The following is an 18096-nucleotide window of genomic DNA, read 5'->3' as shown; positions in this document are numbered from 1 at the left end:
TATTATATAATATGTATTGAGAATAAAATAATGGAAACATGTTTAAATTAGTTTTCCAAACTTTATTCATTAATTAAATTAATATTTTATACTTATAAATTATTAATTTCAATTTATTTTCTCTCTTAGTTCAGAAAAATTACTCCATCATATTATTTTTCACAATTTTTTTGTTTAGAAGGAATTTTTAGTTTGATAAAAGAAAAAAGTATTATTTGAAGGTTAATATGGTCAATGAACAACAAATTGGTGTTAGGAAGGTTGGTAGCTGAGGCGTGATGTTGTGTTTGGTTTGAAATTAACAAAGCCAATGTCTTTGAAATCTCAGTCCAAAATGAAATCAAAGTCCCTAACACACAAACACCAATAACAAATCTCACGTGCTCTTTCTCAAAACTTTGCTTGGTTTTTATTTTTTAATTCTTTTTTTTTTTTTTACAAAATATTGAAAACATAAAAGACACAAAATAGATACATGTATCAAAATGATCCTTAATATTTGACTTATTAATTGTTGGTAAATAAAAAGTAGAGGTTAATGGCTGAAATATTTTATTAATTAATACAAATGTAATATAACTCAATTTTAATTTTAAATATACGATATACGATTTCTATTTCTATGTACCAATGAAATTTGGGCAATTCATAAGGTGGTGCACTTAATTCGGTTGATAAGATTGTGCTATTTTAATCCAAATTTTTTATTAGAAGTGTTAGTTTTACATTTTCTTAATTAAATTATCAAAAATATTTAATAACAAAAAAAAGTAATCAAATTTTTTTTTTGAAACAAAATAAGCTCAACACAGAATAGTGGAGCAATGGACTCTAATAACAAGTGCTACATAGAAATATACAACTCCTGTCAACTACCGAAAGGATCACTATCGGTCCATTCTTCATAGCTCAGAAATGTCCGCTTTATTACTATGTCAACACCTGCTTCTTTATTATTGAAGATCCTCGCATTACGTTCCACCCAGACATTCCAGATCACTGTGAAAAACCCAATAAGCCACCTTTTCTGCTCCTGTTTTTGCTTATGCCTACCAGTCCAACTCTCAAACAGTTCCCTAATGGTGCCAGGAATAGCCCAATCCTCCCCAAATCTCCTCAGCCAACTGCACCACACCTGCCATGTGAGGTCACATAGAAGAAACAAATGTTTGACCGATTCTACCTCTTTCTTACAAAGAACACAGATATTATCATTGGGCATAATAACGCCTAGCCTACTCAATCTCTCTTTGGTATTCACTCGACCAACAAGCACGAACCATCCAAAAAGCTCAATTCTCAAAGGCACCACTCCTCGCCATACTGAACTTGTAAAGCTGTAGCTCGTTATCTCATCTGACAGAATCTCTGATTGAAGTATCTGTACAACAGATCTGGTAGAAAATACCTCTTTACTCTCAAACTTCCATACCAGCTTATCCTCTGCATCAGCTGCCAACTTCACCGGCCTTAACCTCTCATGAAACTGGCCAAGAAGATCCATCTCCCATTGAAACAACTCCCTTCTCCACTGGAAATTCCATATCCAATCGAGTCCATTCCAAAACCCACAATCCCCTATCATAGCTCCTTGTTGGTTTGAAATAGAATAGAGTCTTGGAAACGCCAGTTTCAAGGGTCCACCGTGCAGCCAGTTATCCTCCCAAAACATAGTGCTCCTTCCATTACCTACCTCCATCGCCATGCCAGTCAGCATTTTGTCTTTTATTCGCTGCTCTATAATATTCAAATGGCAAATGTCTTTTCAGGGTCCTCCTTTAACCGGTAGCTGCTGATTTACTAGCATTATATCAGGGTTCAGGTTGTTACACGAGCAGACAATCTTTTTCCACAAGGGGCACTCCTCCTTTGAAAATCTCCACCACCACTTAAACAGGAGTGCTGTGTTTCGAAGCACTGCATCCCCAATCCCCAAGCCCCCAACTTTTTTCGGCGCCTGAACCAGCTCCCACTTGACTAACGGGATACCCTCTTTACCATCCCCCTTACACCACATAAATCTCATTTGCAAGGATATCAGCTTATCCGCAACCGCCTTTGGCATTTTGTACAGACTAAGGTAATATATTGGAAGGCTATTTAGCACTGATTTAATGAGCACGAGCTTACCCGCTTTGTTTAATACTTTTGCTTTCCACAGGCTGAGTTTCTCTTCCACCTTATCTATTACCGGTTTCCAAGTCTTCACCATATGCGGATTTGCTCCCAAGGAAATCCCGAGATACCTAACTGGTAATACTGCTTGCTGGCACCCCAATATACCACACGCATGATCTATCCACTCCTGCTCACAATTCACCGATATCAGATTTGATTTATCAAAATTGATGCTCAACCCCGACATCAACTCAAAACACTGCAGCAGTCTCTTGTAATTCACAATCGTCTCTGTCACCGGGGGACAAAACAATATCGTATCATCCGCAAATTGTAAATGCGACAATGCGATATTCTTTCCCCCAACCAACAGCGGATCAATGCGGCCATTCCTGACAGCTTCTCTCAGCATCCGATGCAACACATCCACTACTAGCACAAATAGAAATGGAGAGAGGGGATCCCCTTGTCGGAGACCTCGCTCCATTTTAAACGGCTTGGATGGCGACCCATTTACCAGTACAGACATAGTGGCCGTAGTAAGACACTCCTTCACCCACAACCTCCAACGCTATCCAAAACCCATTTTCTCTAACACTATATCCACGAAACTCCATCCGACTCTATCATAAGCTTTATGAAAATCCAACTTTATAATTGCCGCTTTCTTTCTTCGTGACTTCAGCCAATGGACCGTCTCACAGGCGATGAGGGCACCGTCATGAATCTTTCTGCCTTTCACAAATGCAGTCTGAGTCTCACCCACCAAACCTGGCATAACCGCTCTCATTCTTCTCACTAATACCTTCGAAACCACCTTATACACACATCCCACTAAGCTAATCGGACGGAAATCCTTGATCTCTTTAGCCCCCACAAACTTTGGGGCCAGCGTCACCCAAGTTAGATTTACATCTGTAGGTAGCTTAGCCCTTTGGAAGAAATCCATGACTGCCTCAGTGAACTCCTGACCAATCTCTTCCCAGCACTTCTTAATGAAATTCATGTTATACCCATCACTACCCGGGGCCTTAGAAGACTCACAATCCCAAACTGCCTTCCTGATTTCCTCCACAGAAGGGATGACCTCCAAGGCGTCTGCCTCATCCCTACCAATTTGCTTCAACAACCCATCCCGTACACCAATCCTAGGAGCAGGCTCCTGCCGATACAACTCCTTGTAGAAACCCCTTATTGCATGCTTTATCCTTACTTGATTCCTTACAAGTCTCCCATGTATCATTAGAGCATCAATCCTGTTATTCCGCCTTCTAGCTGAGTCAATGTTGTGAAAATACCGGGTATTCCTGTCCATATCCCTAGCATGTTTGGACCGAGACAACTGCTTCCACTGGATTTCCTTCCTAACGTACCACTTTCCACAAAATCTCACCAACGCCTTCCGTCTAGCCTCCGTTGTATTATCATAGATTCCTTCACTAACCTGATCATCCAGTTTCCTTATCTCATCCTCAAACTTCATAATCCTATTATCCATATCACCAAAATTATCCTTATGCCATTGTCTCAAAGGTGTCGTCAAGGCCTTCAGTTTACCAAGGAACGGAGTACCTCCCAATTTTCGCCATTCATTCTTTACTGTCAGTAGAAAACCCTTATGTGTAAACCAGGAATCCAAACTCCTAAACGGTCGAGGACCCTCTCTTACCCGTGTATCATCCACAATTAACGGGCAATGATCGGACAAGCCCCTTGGACCACCTCTCAGCCTAATGTCAGAGAATTCTTCCACCCATTCAATACTAACCATCACCCTATCTATTCTGCTACAAGACTGACCCCTGAACCATGTGTACTTCCTATCAGTAAGGGGTAAATCCACTAGCTGCATGTCTTGAACCCAACTTTTAAACTCTTCCGCCGAGACCGACAAACTCATCCCCCCTTTGCGATCCTCCACTTGTAAAATCTCATTAAAGTCTCCCAACAAACAGAAAGGAACCTGGCACAAACCCGCAATATAACTCAATTCCTCCCATACCACCCGCTTTTCTTCCCTCCCATGTGCCCCGTACACCAAACAATAGGCACACTGGAAGTTATTTTTTGTTAACACGCCTTCAACGCACAACCACCTCTCCCCTTTATAACAATTACTTTTTTGAAACATCATATCATCCCACATCAACAGAAGCCCACCAGCTGCCCCAACAGATTCCACAAACTCCCATCCTACAGTACTACTTCCCCATATCCTGGCAACATCATATTTCAAAATAACCTCCTTTTTTGTTTCAATTAAGCCTAACATGTTCACATTATATTTCTTCTTTAATGTTTTTATCATGCTCAGTTTTCCGTCTCCCCCCAAACCCCTAATATTCCAACAACTCACAATCATTTAACCAAATTATTTCTCACCTTACATTTGTTCTTTGGACGACTCCTTCTTGCCTTTTCTTTTTGTTTCGCCAGCTTCCGTTTCTCCGCTATCTTTGCATTCTCAGCTTGTAAAATACTCATAATATCCACATCTTCATCATATAACACAGCGCCGGATTCCACTGCCAGATTCCATGTAACCTCCGATTCCTTGAGTTGTGCTTCCTTAAAAATTCTGTCGTCCTCTCTCTCTCTGGACTTTCCTTCATCTGCTTCCATGACCACCTTATTCCCAATTGCCCCCTCATCAATAGTCAGCCCATGTATACCCATTTTTGCTTCACGAGTTGTCTCCAAGAACTTCTCAGACACCCCCAACCGGTCCCCGTGCATCGACTCACTCCCTGCAGCAGAACCTTCATGAAGAGCCCCTGCCCCTGCTTCGATTATTCTAAGGTGTACATAGTTTAATAAAGTTCGGATAAAAAAGGGATACAATACCCGATTGAAATTAAGTCATTGTAACAAAAATCTGTTAAATAATTTTGACGAGTAAATAGCTAAAATCGTCTTGAAAGATATTTTAATCTCTATTTTAGTTTTTGAAAGATAAAGATAATCAAAATTATCTCCGAAAGATATACGATTGGTCACATTAATCCTTCCGTCAGTTGGATGATGACGTGAAGAGCTAATGCCACGTGTCACAAGATGATTAGTTGACATATCAGATCGGTGACACCTGGCATGCCACGTGTCACTTAACATGTAAAAAAGTTATTTATAATCGAAATAGTCCTTAAAAGTTCAGACGTAAATCATTTTCATCCCTAAAATTTTAAAAATTAATCAAATTAGTTCTTATATAAATCTTTTTATTTTTTCTTGATAATATTAAATTTAAAATATTTTTTGATACTAATAATTTTAATAAAAATATAATTGATAATCAAAAAATTAGTAATTGTATCTTTTCTTCTTAAAAATTTGTTCAATAAAATTATCTATCTCCTTTAATTCTTGTCAAAATCTCTCTTATTTTTTTCTATTCTAAAACTTTTTTCTTACATTATTAGATTTTGCTGGAATATATATATACTCAAATTGTAATGTATGTATTTGTTAACCTAAACAAAGTTATATGCTCAAAATAAAAATTTATGTATGTTAACCTAAACAAAGTTAATAAAAATTTATTAACCATATTTTTTTTTATTACCGTATTACTTTCATTTTGGTTAACATATATAAATTTTGATTTTGAGCATATAACTTTGTTTAGGTTAACAAATACTTATGTTTCAATTTTGAGTATATATATATATCAACAAAATGTAATAATGCAAGAAAAATGTTTTAGAATAGAAAAGAATAAGAGAGATTTTGACAAGAATTAAAGGAGAGAGATATTTTTATTGAAAAATTTTTAAGAAGAAAAGATACAATTATTAATTTTTTGATTGTCAATTACATTTCTATTAAAATTAGTAGTATCAAAAAATATTTTAAATTTAATATTATCAAGAAAAAATAAAAAAACTTATATAAGGACTAATTTGATTAATTTTTAAAATTTTAGGGATGAAAATGACTTACGTCTAAACTTTCAAGGACTATTTTGATTATAAATAACTTTTTTACATGTCAAATGTTACGTGGTATGCCACGTGTCACTGACCTGACATGTCAACCAATCATCTTGTGACACGTGGCATTAGCCCTCCACGTCATCATATGCCACGTGACACTTAACGTGACACGTTATCATCTAACTGACGGAAGGACTAACGTAACCAATAGTATCTTTCAGGGACGATTTTGATTATCTTTATCTTTCGAAGATCAAAATGGAGATTGAGGTATCTTTTAAGGACAATTTTGGCTATTTCTTTTGAGTGAAATTTATTTGCAAATGAGAGCTTAAATCCTAAAAAAAAAAAAAAAATAAAAAAATATCTCGTTCTCTATAAGCTCTTAAATAACTTTTTAGAAAACTATAATTTAATTTTAAAAATTGTACTAAATATTAATACTACTACTTTTCATAAGTCAAAAGTTAAAAAAAAGTTACTTTTAAAGTTCCCAAATGACCCTATGTAACATTAACCATATCTCATCGATAAAAATCAAAAGATGGAATAATTTGATAAATTTGAGTAGATTATTATCTAACAATTCTCAACTATTAACTTCACATGATATTAACTGTATCAGAATTTTTATCATGTAAATAATATACCACTTTTTTTTTTTTAAAATCTTGTTGACATTACTTAAACTTCTATAATATATATAATATACAAAACTATATTTATTAACTTTTTCTTTTGTTGTACCCTTTCTTTTATTTATTCTATCTCTCTTTGTATAGTTAGGTATCAGTTAATTATGAAAAGGAGATAATTTCCTTAATATTATCTATTTGGGTCCAAAATCCAAATACATTTACAAATAACACTTATTTGAGAAGTTGTAGTCATGGCCTCATGGGCACTACCTTCCACGTTGATAAGAAATTATTAACTGCATATAGTATATATCGTTATTATACATGCAAAATAACCATCATCATGATGAGAAATGATTTCTATACAATCCTGAAAAAAAAAATCATCTATTCCAATCTGTTGTGATCTCATTTATATGTTATACACTCCAAAGAATGCCAAAATCTGATTATTCACATATTCAACCAGAATACAACAAAGACTGGATTTGGTATTGGTACCATCTTGGCAACTATAGCTTGAAAATTTTTTCTCAATTTCATAAAAGCTCAAACGAAAATTAACATCAAAATTCCAACAAGGGACATCATGGCTATCTGAAATCTGAAAATATGAGACCTTGCTAGCCAACATGCAAGTCACAGAAAGATAATTTTGCTCCCTTTGTTCTTCAGAATTTGAGGCTTTGATATGCACAAAATTTAGAAACACCAACTTCAGTAAATAGTAATGTGACTAAGTACACATGTGACATTTAGAAAAGAATTTAATTTTCATGCATGGTTAGTATAAAAGAGTTTAGACCTACTACCTTAAAAAGTCATCTAAATGCATGAATTTGATTAGATTGACTGTTTAAACCTCTTTATAATGTGCATCAAAATTAAACTCATTAGTGCACTTGTAAATATATAAATGAAGGGATTAAACATTGCATATTTTATCTTGCACCCAATGAAAGACTTACTTGGTTCTGGGTCCTTTGTTGCATCAAGGTCTTAAATGGCATCACCATGTTCATCCATCTCCTCAAGAATAACATATTTGGCAGCAGAATCTGTTGCAAGATGCTCTGACACACCATTCTCACTTGTGTGCCCCTTCTGAAGCTTCTGGTATCTGAAACGAAAAATAAAAGGGAAAAAAAAAATAAGAAAAACATTTTTATCCCTTTGTTAAATCAGCTGGCTTAGTTAAACAACATAAAACAACTGCATGTTAGGAACTGTCACTTGAAATATACATCGGTTCATGACTTACTTGTACCAATTGAATAAACTGACGCCAACGATGATAATGAATAGACCAAATCCTTTCAACCAAGTAAATTCATCATGAAAGTACAATACTGCAACCTACATATGAACAGCAAGAACACATAAGATTTAAGTTCAAGTAGATGTATCATGTATAATCAGCAACCTTGATGTGAAAAGTTTATAGATACAAATATGCATTTAAGCTATATAGTTCAGTTATACAAGTAGAATATCACATAGTAAACATGTAGTCTAGAAATCTGAGCCAAAAAGAAGAGGGGATGCTACTGGATAATTATATCAGTGAACAAAGTCATCGAAAGGAATGATACCAATATGGTGACAGCCTCCTTTACAACCCCCGCTATTGTGACTGTGACAGCACTAGTTACCGAGACCAAAACATATTCTGTTAGTACCTACGCAACAAGAAATAAAATATCCAAATGTAGGAAAGATCAGTGGCTAACATTAACTAATGTCTGTAAATAAATAAAATCTGTTCTAAGACATGTCAAACCAGAAACAAGTCAAGCATTAACTAACATCAATAGAACTCGAAAGTTACACTTACCTCCCTTGAGTTCAGTACAATTCAACCTACGTTGACCTCCCATTAGAGGCGTTTGGTACATATTATTACCAAAATTTCAAGGGAAGTCAATGTATGATCTAGAAACAGAGGAGAGCCAGGTTGAATTTCACCAAATGGCAGGGGAGGTCAGGACAGTGTAATTTACGTAATAAATATGAGTTCGTGTTATGTGCCATGAATTATCAAAGTACTGGTTTTCTCGGAATTTATCCCATGGATCTAATGCAAGCGAAAGAAGTGCAGTAAGCATTGCCATGACTGGAGCTACGTAGCTCATCAGGGTAAGCGGATTTTTTAGACCTGAAATCAGTATCATCTGGAAAGGTAAATAAATTTTTTGCTAAAATATGACAGCATTGATAAATATTTAGCTGGAGGAAATTCAAGGGAGGATCAAGTGAAACATTAACAAGCGTGCACTAGAACATGGAATTCAGAGTTAGCTCCCTCAGTCTTCAAATAAACAATATCCATCTATAATTTAAGACCTCCAAAGTCCACATGAAGTGCTTGGATTTAAAGTGCCCTGGGCTCTCTACAGGAACATTTATTTATTTATTTTGAAGTTAAAGAAGATTCCTGATGCTCCAATTTTATATTGTCTTCTCTTTCCAACTTTGTTAAAAATAGTCTCTACATGTGATCCTCATTTTTAATTTAATCCCTACACACATTAAAAAAGTTTTAAATTTGTTCCCATTTTATCCCTGTTGTTTGTTGCTGCTATAATACAGCAGGCTTGGCATAAATTCACAAGAGGTATAGGAATCAAAACAATAATATGTGTCATGTATCAATAGCAAACTATTACTGAATTTCACAAGGAACAAATAATTATCGTTGGTGACACATCAGATTAATTTTCAATTTGGTCCTTAAACTTCACCTTTTTTATAACTTTAACAAACCATGTTCAGGTTCGGGGTATTATAACAATTAAATTAGCTAAAGCCACCAAGTTGAACACGGCTTGGTAGTTGGTATTTGGTAAGAAGAACTAAACTAAATTTTAAGAATGTGTATCGTATTTGGGGATGTAGCTCAAATGGTAGAGCGCTCGCTTTGCATGCAAGAGGTACAGGGTTCATTCCCCTGCATCTCCATTATTATTGTTTTTGTTGTTGTTGTTGATGTGTACAAAAGTAAATATACTGTTGCATACAGGAATAAAAAATATTTTTATCCTAAACTTTTCAAAAGAAATATATTGTTTCCTTGACAAGTATTCACACCCACAACTAACATTTAATTTATGTTTATTATACTCCTAGGATCTGATAGGGTGACCCCAAACAAGTTTGGTTTAGTTTACAAGAAGAGAGGCAAGTAGTTCTACTTGCTGGCATTATTTGGCTGTTTGTTCCTTTTGAGCTAAGCTAACAGGCATGAGGGTAGTAGTCTTAGTCCTAGCTGCTGCCTAAAAATACTAGTTGACTAGTTAGTTTTCAGTTTTGTGCATTTTTCTGTTAAATCTATTAGAATTGGAGAGGCTGAGCTCCCTCCATAATTGGTAGTTCCAACCATGTATTCCTATAGGGACTGTGATTTGCAATCCCTAGTTCTTCAACAAAGCTTATCAATTCTGCTAGCTGCTGAATCTATCAGGATCATTCACATATTGGGATTTATGGATTTGATTGACCAAAAGCAAAAATGAATATGTAAATATCAATCATTTTAATCGAGACTAGTGAGATTCACAGAACTTACCATAGGATTCTTTCTGCCAATTGGTTTTGCAGTTCAACACGCAGGACGAGAATGAAAAATCAGGTCCAAACCCAAAAAACATGAAGCAGCATTGTTTAGGTTATAAAGAATGGCAAAAATAATAAAACAGGAACATGCTTGTGCAAGTGCAATTGTGTGTTGGTAATGCAGGTATAATGCATCTGTAGAAAAAGTATAATATAGAAAAAATGAAATCTAAACATAATACCTGCAAAAGAATCTGAGTCATGCACCAGCGGAAGCCAGACATAACAGCAGCAAGCATGACAAGTATGAATCCAAATAATTCAAACTCTGTTTCTTTTGCGACTGCATTATACCAAAGAAAAATAAAATCCAGATGCAAGGTTTGAGATACATATTAAAATATTAAATTATCACCATGAAAAATGAAGGGCCTCATTTGTACCTGTTAATAGTATCCCAATGGAGATTACCATGATGATGCCTGATAGTTTAAAGCTTGGTGTCTCCAACCTTCCAACATATATTTATATTTAAATGTTAGGTAAGATTATAATGTGTATATAATGTTATATACATGAAATTATATATATAGCTGAGAGCGTTTTTATCTGAAGTACGTCACTTGAGATCTCTCAAGAATAATATTTGCTTTCCATAATACTCCCACAATTTTCTTGGAGCAGCTCCTTAAGATTTAATTTTTTTTCCCTCAAATAACCACATAATTTACAGAGGTAATTACAAGAAATTCACCTGAAAGCAAACGCAAACAGAAGTAGAAAAATTGGAGCAGCAGATTTACACTGAAAAGAGCAAAGGAATGCGATTAAGGTTCGGAAGGATGATTACTTCCATTAAAACAGGAAAATAAACTCAAAATGACATTTATCTCAATTAACATGAAAAGAAAAGAAATGCTACTTACCATTGTAGCAAATGTGACAGAGATGAAAACTAGAGATGCATTGCTCAGGTTAACATCCATCGCTGTTCCAATAGCAGTTGGTACAACTGTGAAAGGCAAATTCCATCTGTGGCATTAGTTGATAGAAAGGTTAATATTATAATGGCAGAAATTTGCCAAAAAAAGTGCGCTTTCAGGTGGAAGATGAGAGGAAGTAAAATTAATAGAAGTGTCACTTGACTCACTTCCAACCATCCTTTGCTAAGATCAATTCATATTGCAAGCAATTTTGTGCATTTGAGTGTAAAAGTTGCACTTAAATCAACAAATAGAAATAACTGATTATTAGGTTATCTATTCAACATGTGAACATAGTTGAGCATCCATATAGATAAAAGTCTAGCAAAGTTCCACGAAACTAAAAGCATATTCAAATAGAATAAACTATGGTCTGTTTGGGTGGACAGTAAAGCACATTTGTGATAATTTCTACCCCTTTTTTATCCTCCAGCCAAACATACCCCAAATATCTAACATTGATGTCCAGAAGAGCTACAACCACTAAGCATTGCAAATCTAAAGCAATATGAAGAAAAGTTAAGTGACGTGGAACATTTGGCAGCTGTAAGAATAATAAAGCAACAAATTGTCAGCAAAATGTATTAAAGAATATGGGAGAAGAAATTGGAATCATACCTCTCCAGAAGTAGTCATTCCAAGACATAACAACACTGCTTTCAAATCTCTCAGACCAAAACCAGGTGATAGATTTAGCTAAAATAGCTTGCATTGCAAAGTGGATGGTATTCATCAAAAAGGGAGCTGGGAACTTTCCCATATGATCTCCTAAAAGAGTTTTATTGTACCTATTCAAAATATTAGAATGAGAGATAAAAGTTAAAAGAATATAAATACGCTAAGCAGGTAGCAATGCTTCTGAAGACCAAAGCATAAACAAGGAACTTACAAGGTCAAAAATAGACTGAAAGTGTACCACACAAGTATAAAAAACAATGTCTTTAAGATATTTGCTGCAGAAATAGGATCTTTGGAGCCTTTTACAAAAGATCCAGTATCAACCGCACGAACGGAGGAGTCAACACCAGTCATCCCCCTTTCCGAGTTGTCTTCAACATCAAAAGGCACATACTTTCCAGATCCATTACCGCTCTGATAACTTGAATCCACATCCATGGTACCTGTAAAATTCTTTTGCATACTCCTCCTTTGCTGATACTTCAGGTGAAAGCGTCTGTCTCTATCAAAAGATATGCTTTGCTGCTCGTTCTTTTGAGGAAAAGGCAACTCAAAATCCGAGTCTTCCTCTAAACTAACATCTTCATCCCTGAGTTGCTGCTCCAAATGGACTGTTCCATTATCATCACACCATCCTGAAAATGAAGGTTCTCGACGAAAGCCAGACCCTATGCTTCCATTGTTGACGTCATTGACCTCGGTGAAGTCAACCACCTCTGAAGAAAATTCACTCTGTACCATCTCCTGTATTTTTAGTTATATCCATGACAATGTAGATATCCCACACAAATCTGTTTAATATCTTCACTTACAACCAAATCCAACATAAGATCATTTGGGAGCAAAGACAACTAGTGCATTAACTTCTGTTCAGGCATAAACCCTGCCTCAATAATCTAACTCGTGAAATCAAGATTGCCTTTGCGCAGATGCGCCCTTGGTATATACCGAGATATATTCCGAATCCAATCCAGCAGAAGCAACAGCTGCAGATCTCTTGGATAGCTGCTCTATAGTTATAAACCGATGACGGCAACTTTTCAGATTCAGGTGCAAGTCAAAATTTTCAGAGGTGGCGCCTACATCTGCCAAATTATATTCAAATTAAATCTGAACACAAGTTTCCAATAAAGAAAACATGAAAAAAAAAAAAAAAACTTCAAAAGTTTGGAATTTGATTAAGAAAGAAGCAAATCAGTTCCCCATGATTATAAATCACAGATCACACATGTGCCAGCGGAAAAGTCATTTGAATACAAGTTCTTCTTAATGATCTCAACTATATTCCTGTTCTTGTTCTTGTTATATTTAACCACTCAACTACTCATTTAGCTTTTTTAACATCTAGATGCATTGCCAAACCACAACTACCAACAGTTCCAAGATTAAGAACCAACGTGCCATGCTATAATCCTAAAAGTAGCTAAAGCATCGAATAAATATTCAACAAAATCAACAAAAAAAAAAGGCAAGTAACGATTTTTCTTTTCTTTGCAGGTATTCAACAACTATTCAGAAATCCGCTTGAACTAAAATCAGCTCGCGCTAAACCAAACATGAAGCTCGAAAAAAAAAAGGCCAGTAATTTTATCAAAAAAAGAAAAACAAAATAATTTTTATTAAAAAAAAATAACAACAAAAAAGAGAGAGAATTAAAACAGAAGACCGTTTTAGACTAAAGTTTAGGTCGTGTTATCTACGAACGAAGAAGCTTCGTAAAAAAATCGAAAGTTTGAGATCAAAGAGATATTTTTGTTGACGCCGACCATATAATTTTGTAACTAGAGTGCTACATTGAAGTAATCATGGAGAACGGAACTAACCTGGGGAAAGATCGGATCTTGAACTATGAGTGCTTCGGATCTGAAACTTGGTACGGAAATGGATCAAAATGTTAAGAGGACTTAAAAAGCGTTTCAAAGACACCGGTAAATGAAATGAAAAATTGACCAATGTGTTGCTCAAGAACCAAGCAAAGCTACTTGCAATTAAGTTTTACTACCAAACTATTTGACTTGATTATACCGCCATATATATATATTTTTTTTAGAAAAAGATAAATATATCCTGATTTTTTAATTTGTTTATTAATTAAAAATATAAAAATATTTTTTATTTTTAAAGTTTTTTTTTAAATATATAAGAATAAATTAATTATTTAAAAATAATGACTAAATAACATAATCACAATTCCAACTTAAGTCCTAACTAACACACTTTAATAGGACCATTCAAGATTCAACAACCAATTGCTTTCATTTTTTTTTTATGTTTGTCTCTCTTTTTTATTTTTTCATGTATCTTGTTTTGTAAATTATTTTTTCTATTGTAGGAGTATTTATTGTTAAGTAAAATGTTTAATTATTTATTAGCTTATAAACACATCAATAAGTAGAACAACTAAGCCGAAATTTGAAAACTTTTTGTCTAAATGAGGTTTAAATCTTCATTACTTATTTAAGAGATGATGAGTTCTTTCTGTGTGTATATTGTACTTTTGGAAACATTTCAAGTGCACCGGGAGTACCGATGCACCAGTTGTTTTAATCGTTGATCTAAATTATAAAAAATATATATAATATATATTAATTGAAATCAACGGTTAAAACAACTAGTGCACCGATACTCTCCGGTGCACTTGAAATGTTTCCTGTACTTTTTGGTCAAATTTTTGGTACTGGATACTTTTTCCTTTGTTTTATACAGTTGGGCCGAAAATTTTGAGCAAGCCCAATATAAAGCCCAGATTAAGATTAAAAAAGTTTCACGTACGAAAAAAAAAATGGATAGAAGCAGATAAGAGTGCTACCGTTCCATCTCTTCCTCATCGAACACCATGGCTTCCCAAGTTGTTCTTCAGGTTCCTTCCATCTCCTTTCTTCTTTTTCTTTTCCTTCGAATTATTTATGATATAATTAACCAATTCATGAATTAATTTTTAATGTGAATTTTAAAAAAAAAAATCCATATGCAGCAGGCCATGATGCTTGGTTCTTCTTCAATACTGCAAACCAACCTCAATCAATGTTTTCCATCCAAGCCGTTAGGTTTCTCTGCTATGGTATCTTCTTTTCGTCGCAACGCGCCATTGATTTCGAGCTCGGTTTCATGGCGTTGCGCTCCTCTCATTGCAAAGCCTGCTACTTTTGTAGCCAGAGCTGATTCCAATGCTGAAGGTGCTGATGCTGCTGCTTCGGATGATAATGTCGAAGGTGGAGGAGAAGAATCAGCTTCGGCTTCTTCCGAAGCGGAAGCCGAAGCTGAAGCAGGAGTGGAAGAACAGGTGGAGGAGGAACCCAAGCCTCCAAGAAAACCTCGAGTCAAGCTTGGTGACATTATGGGGGTAATTTCGTCATTTAATTACCTCATTGTGTAATGTGTTTGTGTTTCCTACTGTTAGTATACAATGATTCAAGTAATTGTAGTTTTAATTGTGCACATTGTTTAAAGATTCATCAATGTTGCAGCATGTTAGGTACTACCTCCAGATAGAGATAACTATCCATTGCAGAGTTTAATTTTGCATAAGATTAAGAAAATCATCAAAGAAAAATACATAGTATTAAGGAGTCATGATTATGATAATTTGGATCCTGTTCTTCATCCCTTTATTGCAAGAGGTTGTCTAGGATTGTGAAAATGTGTTTGTATGAGTAAATATAGTGTTTATGTTTTTGGAGCCGAGGAAAAGTAATTTTGTGGAGATGTTGGCACGAGTTTATTTTCATGACTTCTTTTTCGTCGTCTTTTAATAAAATGGTAGGACAGAAACTGATCAAGTGATTAATGGAACATAGAAATACTTTTTCTCGTAATTTGGGAGCACATAAGACTTTTGCTTTTCTACAGTTTTAAGAGCATTCACTTGTTTGCGTGATTGTTTGGTTTCAAACTGTCTGTACACCTTGACACATTCACATTGTATGTAACATTTCAGACACAATGAGTACTCATAAATAAGTGTTGCTTTAGTTCAATGTGAAAAATGATCTGTTTTACTCATAAATGGTCTTTGAAGTTGGAAGTTGGAATGAATTCATTTTTATAGTTTCTATTTTGAAGTTTCAAAAGCATAGGTGTATTGTCACTAGCTAGGTCTGTGTAACTTGTAATATCACCTTCAACACGGAAACAAGTATGTATCTGAGAGTGCATGCTGCCGTTCATGCAGATATTGAATCAAAGAGCAATTGAGGCTTCAGATAAGGAGAGACCAACTCCAGACCTTAGGACTGGAGACATTGTGCAAATCAAATTGGTATCCTGTTGGTTTCTTTTTTTTTTTTCTAAGATTATTTTAAAGTAAAATTTAGCAAGCCACTTCTGCGGAGTTGAATCTGACGATGATCTATTTTCGACCAACTACAGGAGGTTCCTGAGAATAAGCGTAGGTTGTCCACCTATAAAGGTATTGTCATATCAAAACAGAATGCCGGTATTCACACTACCATTCGAATCCGAAGAATCATTGCTGGTGTGGGAGTTGAGATAGTCTTCCCAGTGTAAGTTTCCCGCTTGCTCCGAGATCATTTATGCTATATGCAATAGTTTTCTCTTGGATGCATTCCAAGTTCACCACATATCACTAGGAAATAGTTATGCTATCATTTCCCTGCATCCCTGAAAAAAATAATAGAGGGTAAAAATGAAGCAGTTACTCCCATGTAATTGATGCTTAACATTGTGACATTGGTGGTGTGTTAGTACTGTCAGACAGTTTGAAATTGGTACCATGCACCTTTTGAAAGTAAACTGTTAGGAAATAAGCAGAGGATCATAGACCATCATAATTGAAGATATCGTCATTCTAGGGTCCATACAAGCATGTTAGGCTTCATTTTTTGCTACAATTGGAGTCACTTACATAAGCACGTCTTCATGTTTTAGTTATTGTCTTCCTGTGTATAAGAAACTAAGAATGTGATCCTAATATTTGGAATGGGGAATGTATGTTCAAAATGTGGGGTTGTCATATTAACTTTCCTCTAAAAGAAAGGAGCATGTGATACTCATGTGTACTGATAAATATATGCAATGCTTTGCTGCACAAATTCTGATTTTGACTATTGAAGCTTTAGTGAAATGGTTCATTTCCTCAAATTATCAATATATGCTTAAGGCCAATGTAATTTTCCTATCTTTATCTTATGAAGAAGCCCTATCGTGTTTTTCTTGTCCTATGATTCACATGTTTACTGTCGCAGTTACTCACCAAACATCAAAGAAATCAAAGTAATAAACCACCGTAAAGTTAGGAGAGCAAGATTGTACTATCTCAGAGACAAGCTTCCCAGACTCTCAACTTTCAAATGAAGGACGCATGCTACCCGCATTTCATCACTTCATCTACAAAGTTGTTGCAGAAAATTGTGATTTTTCTTAACATTTAAATTTTCTGTCAAGGGAATTGAAACAAGTGTAGCCACCCTTTATTTGTAATATTTCATGTTTATAGTGTTTTTGTATGCTTGTTATGTGTTAGAAAGCCAAGCTAAGAAGAAGGCATCACTATTCACTAGTAAGTTCCAAGGAATATCATGCATAATCTTTCCACTCTATTACTGTTATAACCTGCTGTTTTTCTTAGGTACACTGGGGTATGTCTTTATCAGCTATGACTCATAAGTGATGAGTAATAGTAATTATATCAACCATCTGGTCCATTTTTCTGATTGTCCTTGTAAAGAGATATTTATATTTTAGATAATTTCATAATAAAACTGGGTCTAACTTGCTGAGTTGAAGATACATTTACCTATTCATGAGTTCTTCCAACTTTTATTAAATGTGTCCAAATATAGGTAAACTTGTGACTAGATAAGATCTTTTTTTTTTCCCCAGTCAATTGCCTCAGCCAGATCATACTACACAAACAAAAAGATGTTCATATTCAGAGAGGGTGGATAGTGGATTCAACATGGGTGGGAGTAATGAATCCTAAGCTCAAGCCATGTTTATTAAACCCCTTAAAATTCAAGTTGGTATTCACGAGTTGCTATGTTGCCATTTATTAGAAATAAATTCTGAAGAACTAAAAAAATGTAGAAATAGGATAATGAATATATCTAATTATATTTACTATATCATTTACTATTTTAAAAATTTTACATTGATAATTGAATGTTAGTGTACAATTCTTTTTAGGGTTTGGTAAAAGAACTAACAGGAAATTTTTAATTAAAATCCTTAAAATCC

General features: G+C 34.9%; 3 protein-coding genes across 6 annotated transcripts; 1 reads left to right on the top strand and 2 right to left on the bottom strand.

The window, feature by feature from the left end:
* On the bottom strand, window positions 869-1705 carry LOC107643973. The gene has a single exon (XM_016347738.1). The coding sequence runs from the start codon at window positions 1703-1705 to the stop codon at window positions 869-871; it is 837 nt and encodes a 278-aa protein (XP_016203224.1).
* On the bottom strand, window positions 6966-13916 carry LOC107632521 (probable sugar phosphate/phosphate translocator At1g06470). 3 transcript variants are annotated; one of them, XR_002352188.1, is made up of 13 exons: window positions 13725-13916; window positions 12113-12986; window positions 11842-12011; window positions 11167-11252; window positions 10995-11044; window positions 10684-10751; window positions 10483-10583; window positions 10254-10266; window positions 8523-8843; window positions 8281-8367; window positions 7950-8044; window positions 7657-7808; window positions 6966-7372 (listed from the first exon to the last, which is right to left on the bottom strand). XR_002352188.1 is itself a non-coding variant. In XM_021109146.1 (9 exons), exons 2-9 carry the CDS (start codon window positions 12640-12642, stop codon window positions 8750-8752), a joined length of 1128 nt encoding a protein of 375 aa, XP_020964805.1. In that variant the 5' UTR covers window positions 12643-12986; window positions 13725-13916; the 3' UTR covers window positions 8700-8749. The 3 variants fall into 3 exon arrangements, 1 of the variants encoding a protein (XP_020964805.1); XR_002352222.1 differs by lacking the exon at window positions 8523-8843; XM_021109146.1 differs by lacking the exons at window positions 6966-7372; window positions 7657-7808; window positions 7950-8044; window positions 8281-8367 and having other exon boundaries at window positions 8700-8859.
* Window positions 14633-17574, top strand: LOC107632600 (50S ribosomal protein L19-1, chloroplastic). Of its 2 annotated transcripts, none has more exons than XM_016336292.2 (5): window positions 14633-14761; window positions 14876-15244; window positions 16073-16159; window positions 16270-16403; window positions 17106-17574. In XM_016336292.2, exons 1-5 carry the CDS (start codon window positions 14738-14740, stop codon window positions 17212-17214), a joined length of 723 nt encoding a protein of 240 aa, XP_016191778.1. In that variant the 5' UTR covers window positions 14633-14737; the 3' UTR covers window positions 17215-17574. The 2 variants fall into 2 exon arrangements, with proteins under 2 accessions (XP_016191778.1, XP_016191824.1); XM_016336338.2 differs by having other exon boundaries at window positions 14670-14761; window positions 14879-15244.

Source organism: Arachis ipaensis, chromosome B01 (genome assembly GCF_000816755.2).
Source record: "Arachis ipaensis cultivar K30076 chromosome B01, Araip1.1, whole genome shotgun sequence".
NCBI lineage: Eukaryota > Viridiplantae > Streptophyta > Magnoliopsida > Fabales > Fabaceae > Arachis > Arachis ipaensis.
Note: the sequence above shows the minus strand (reverse complement) of the source record. Positions and strands in the feature narration are given on the sequence as shown.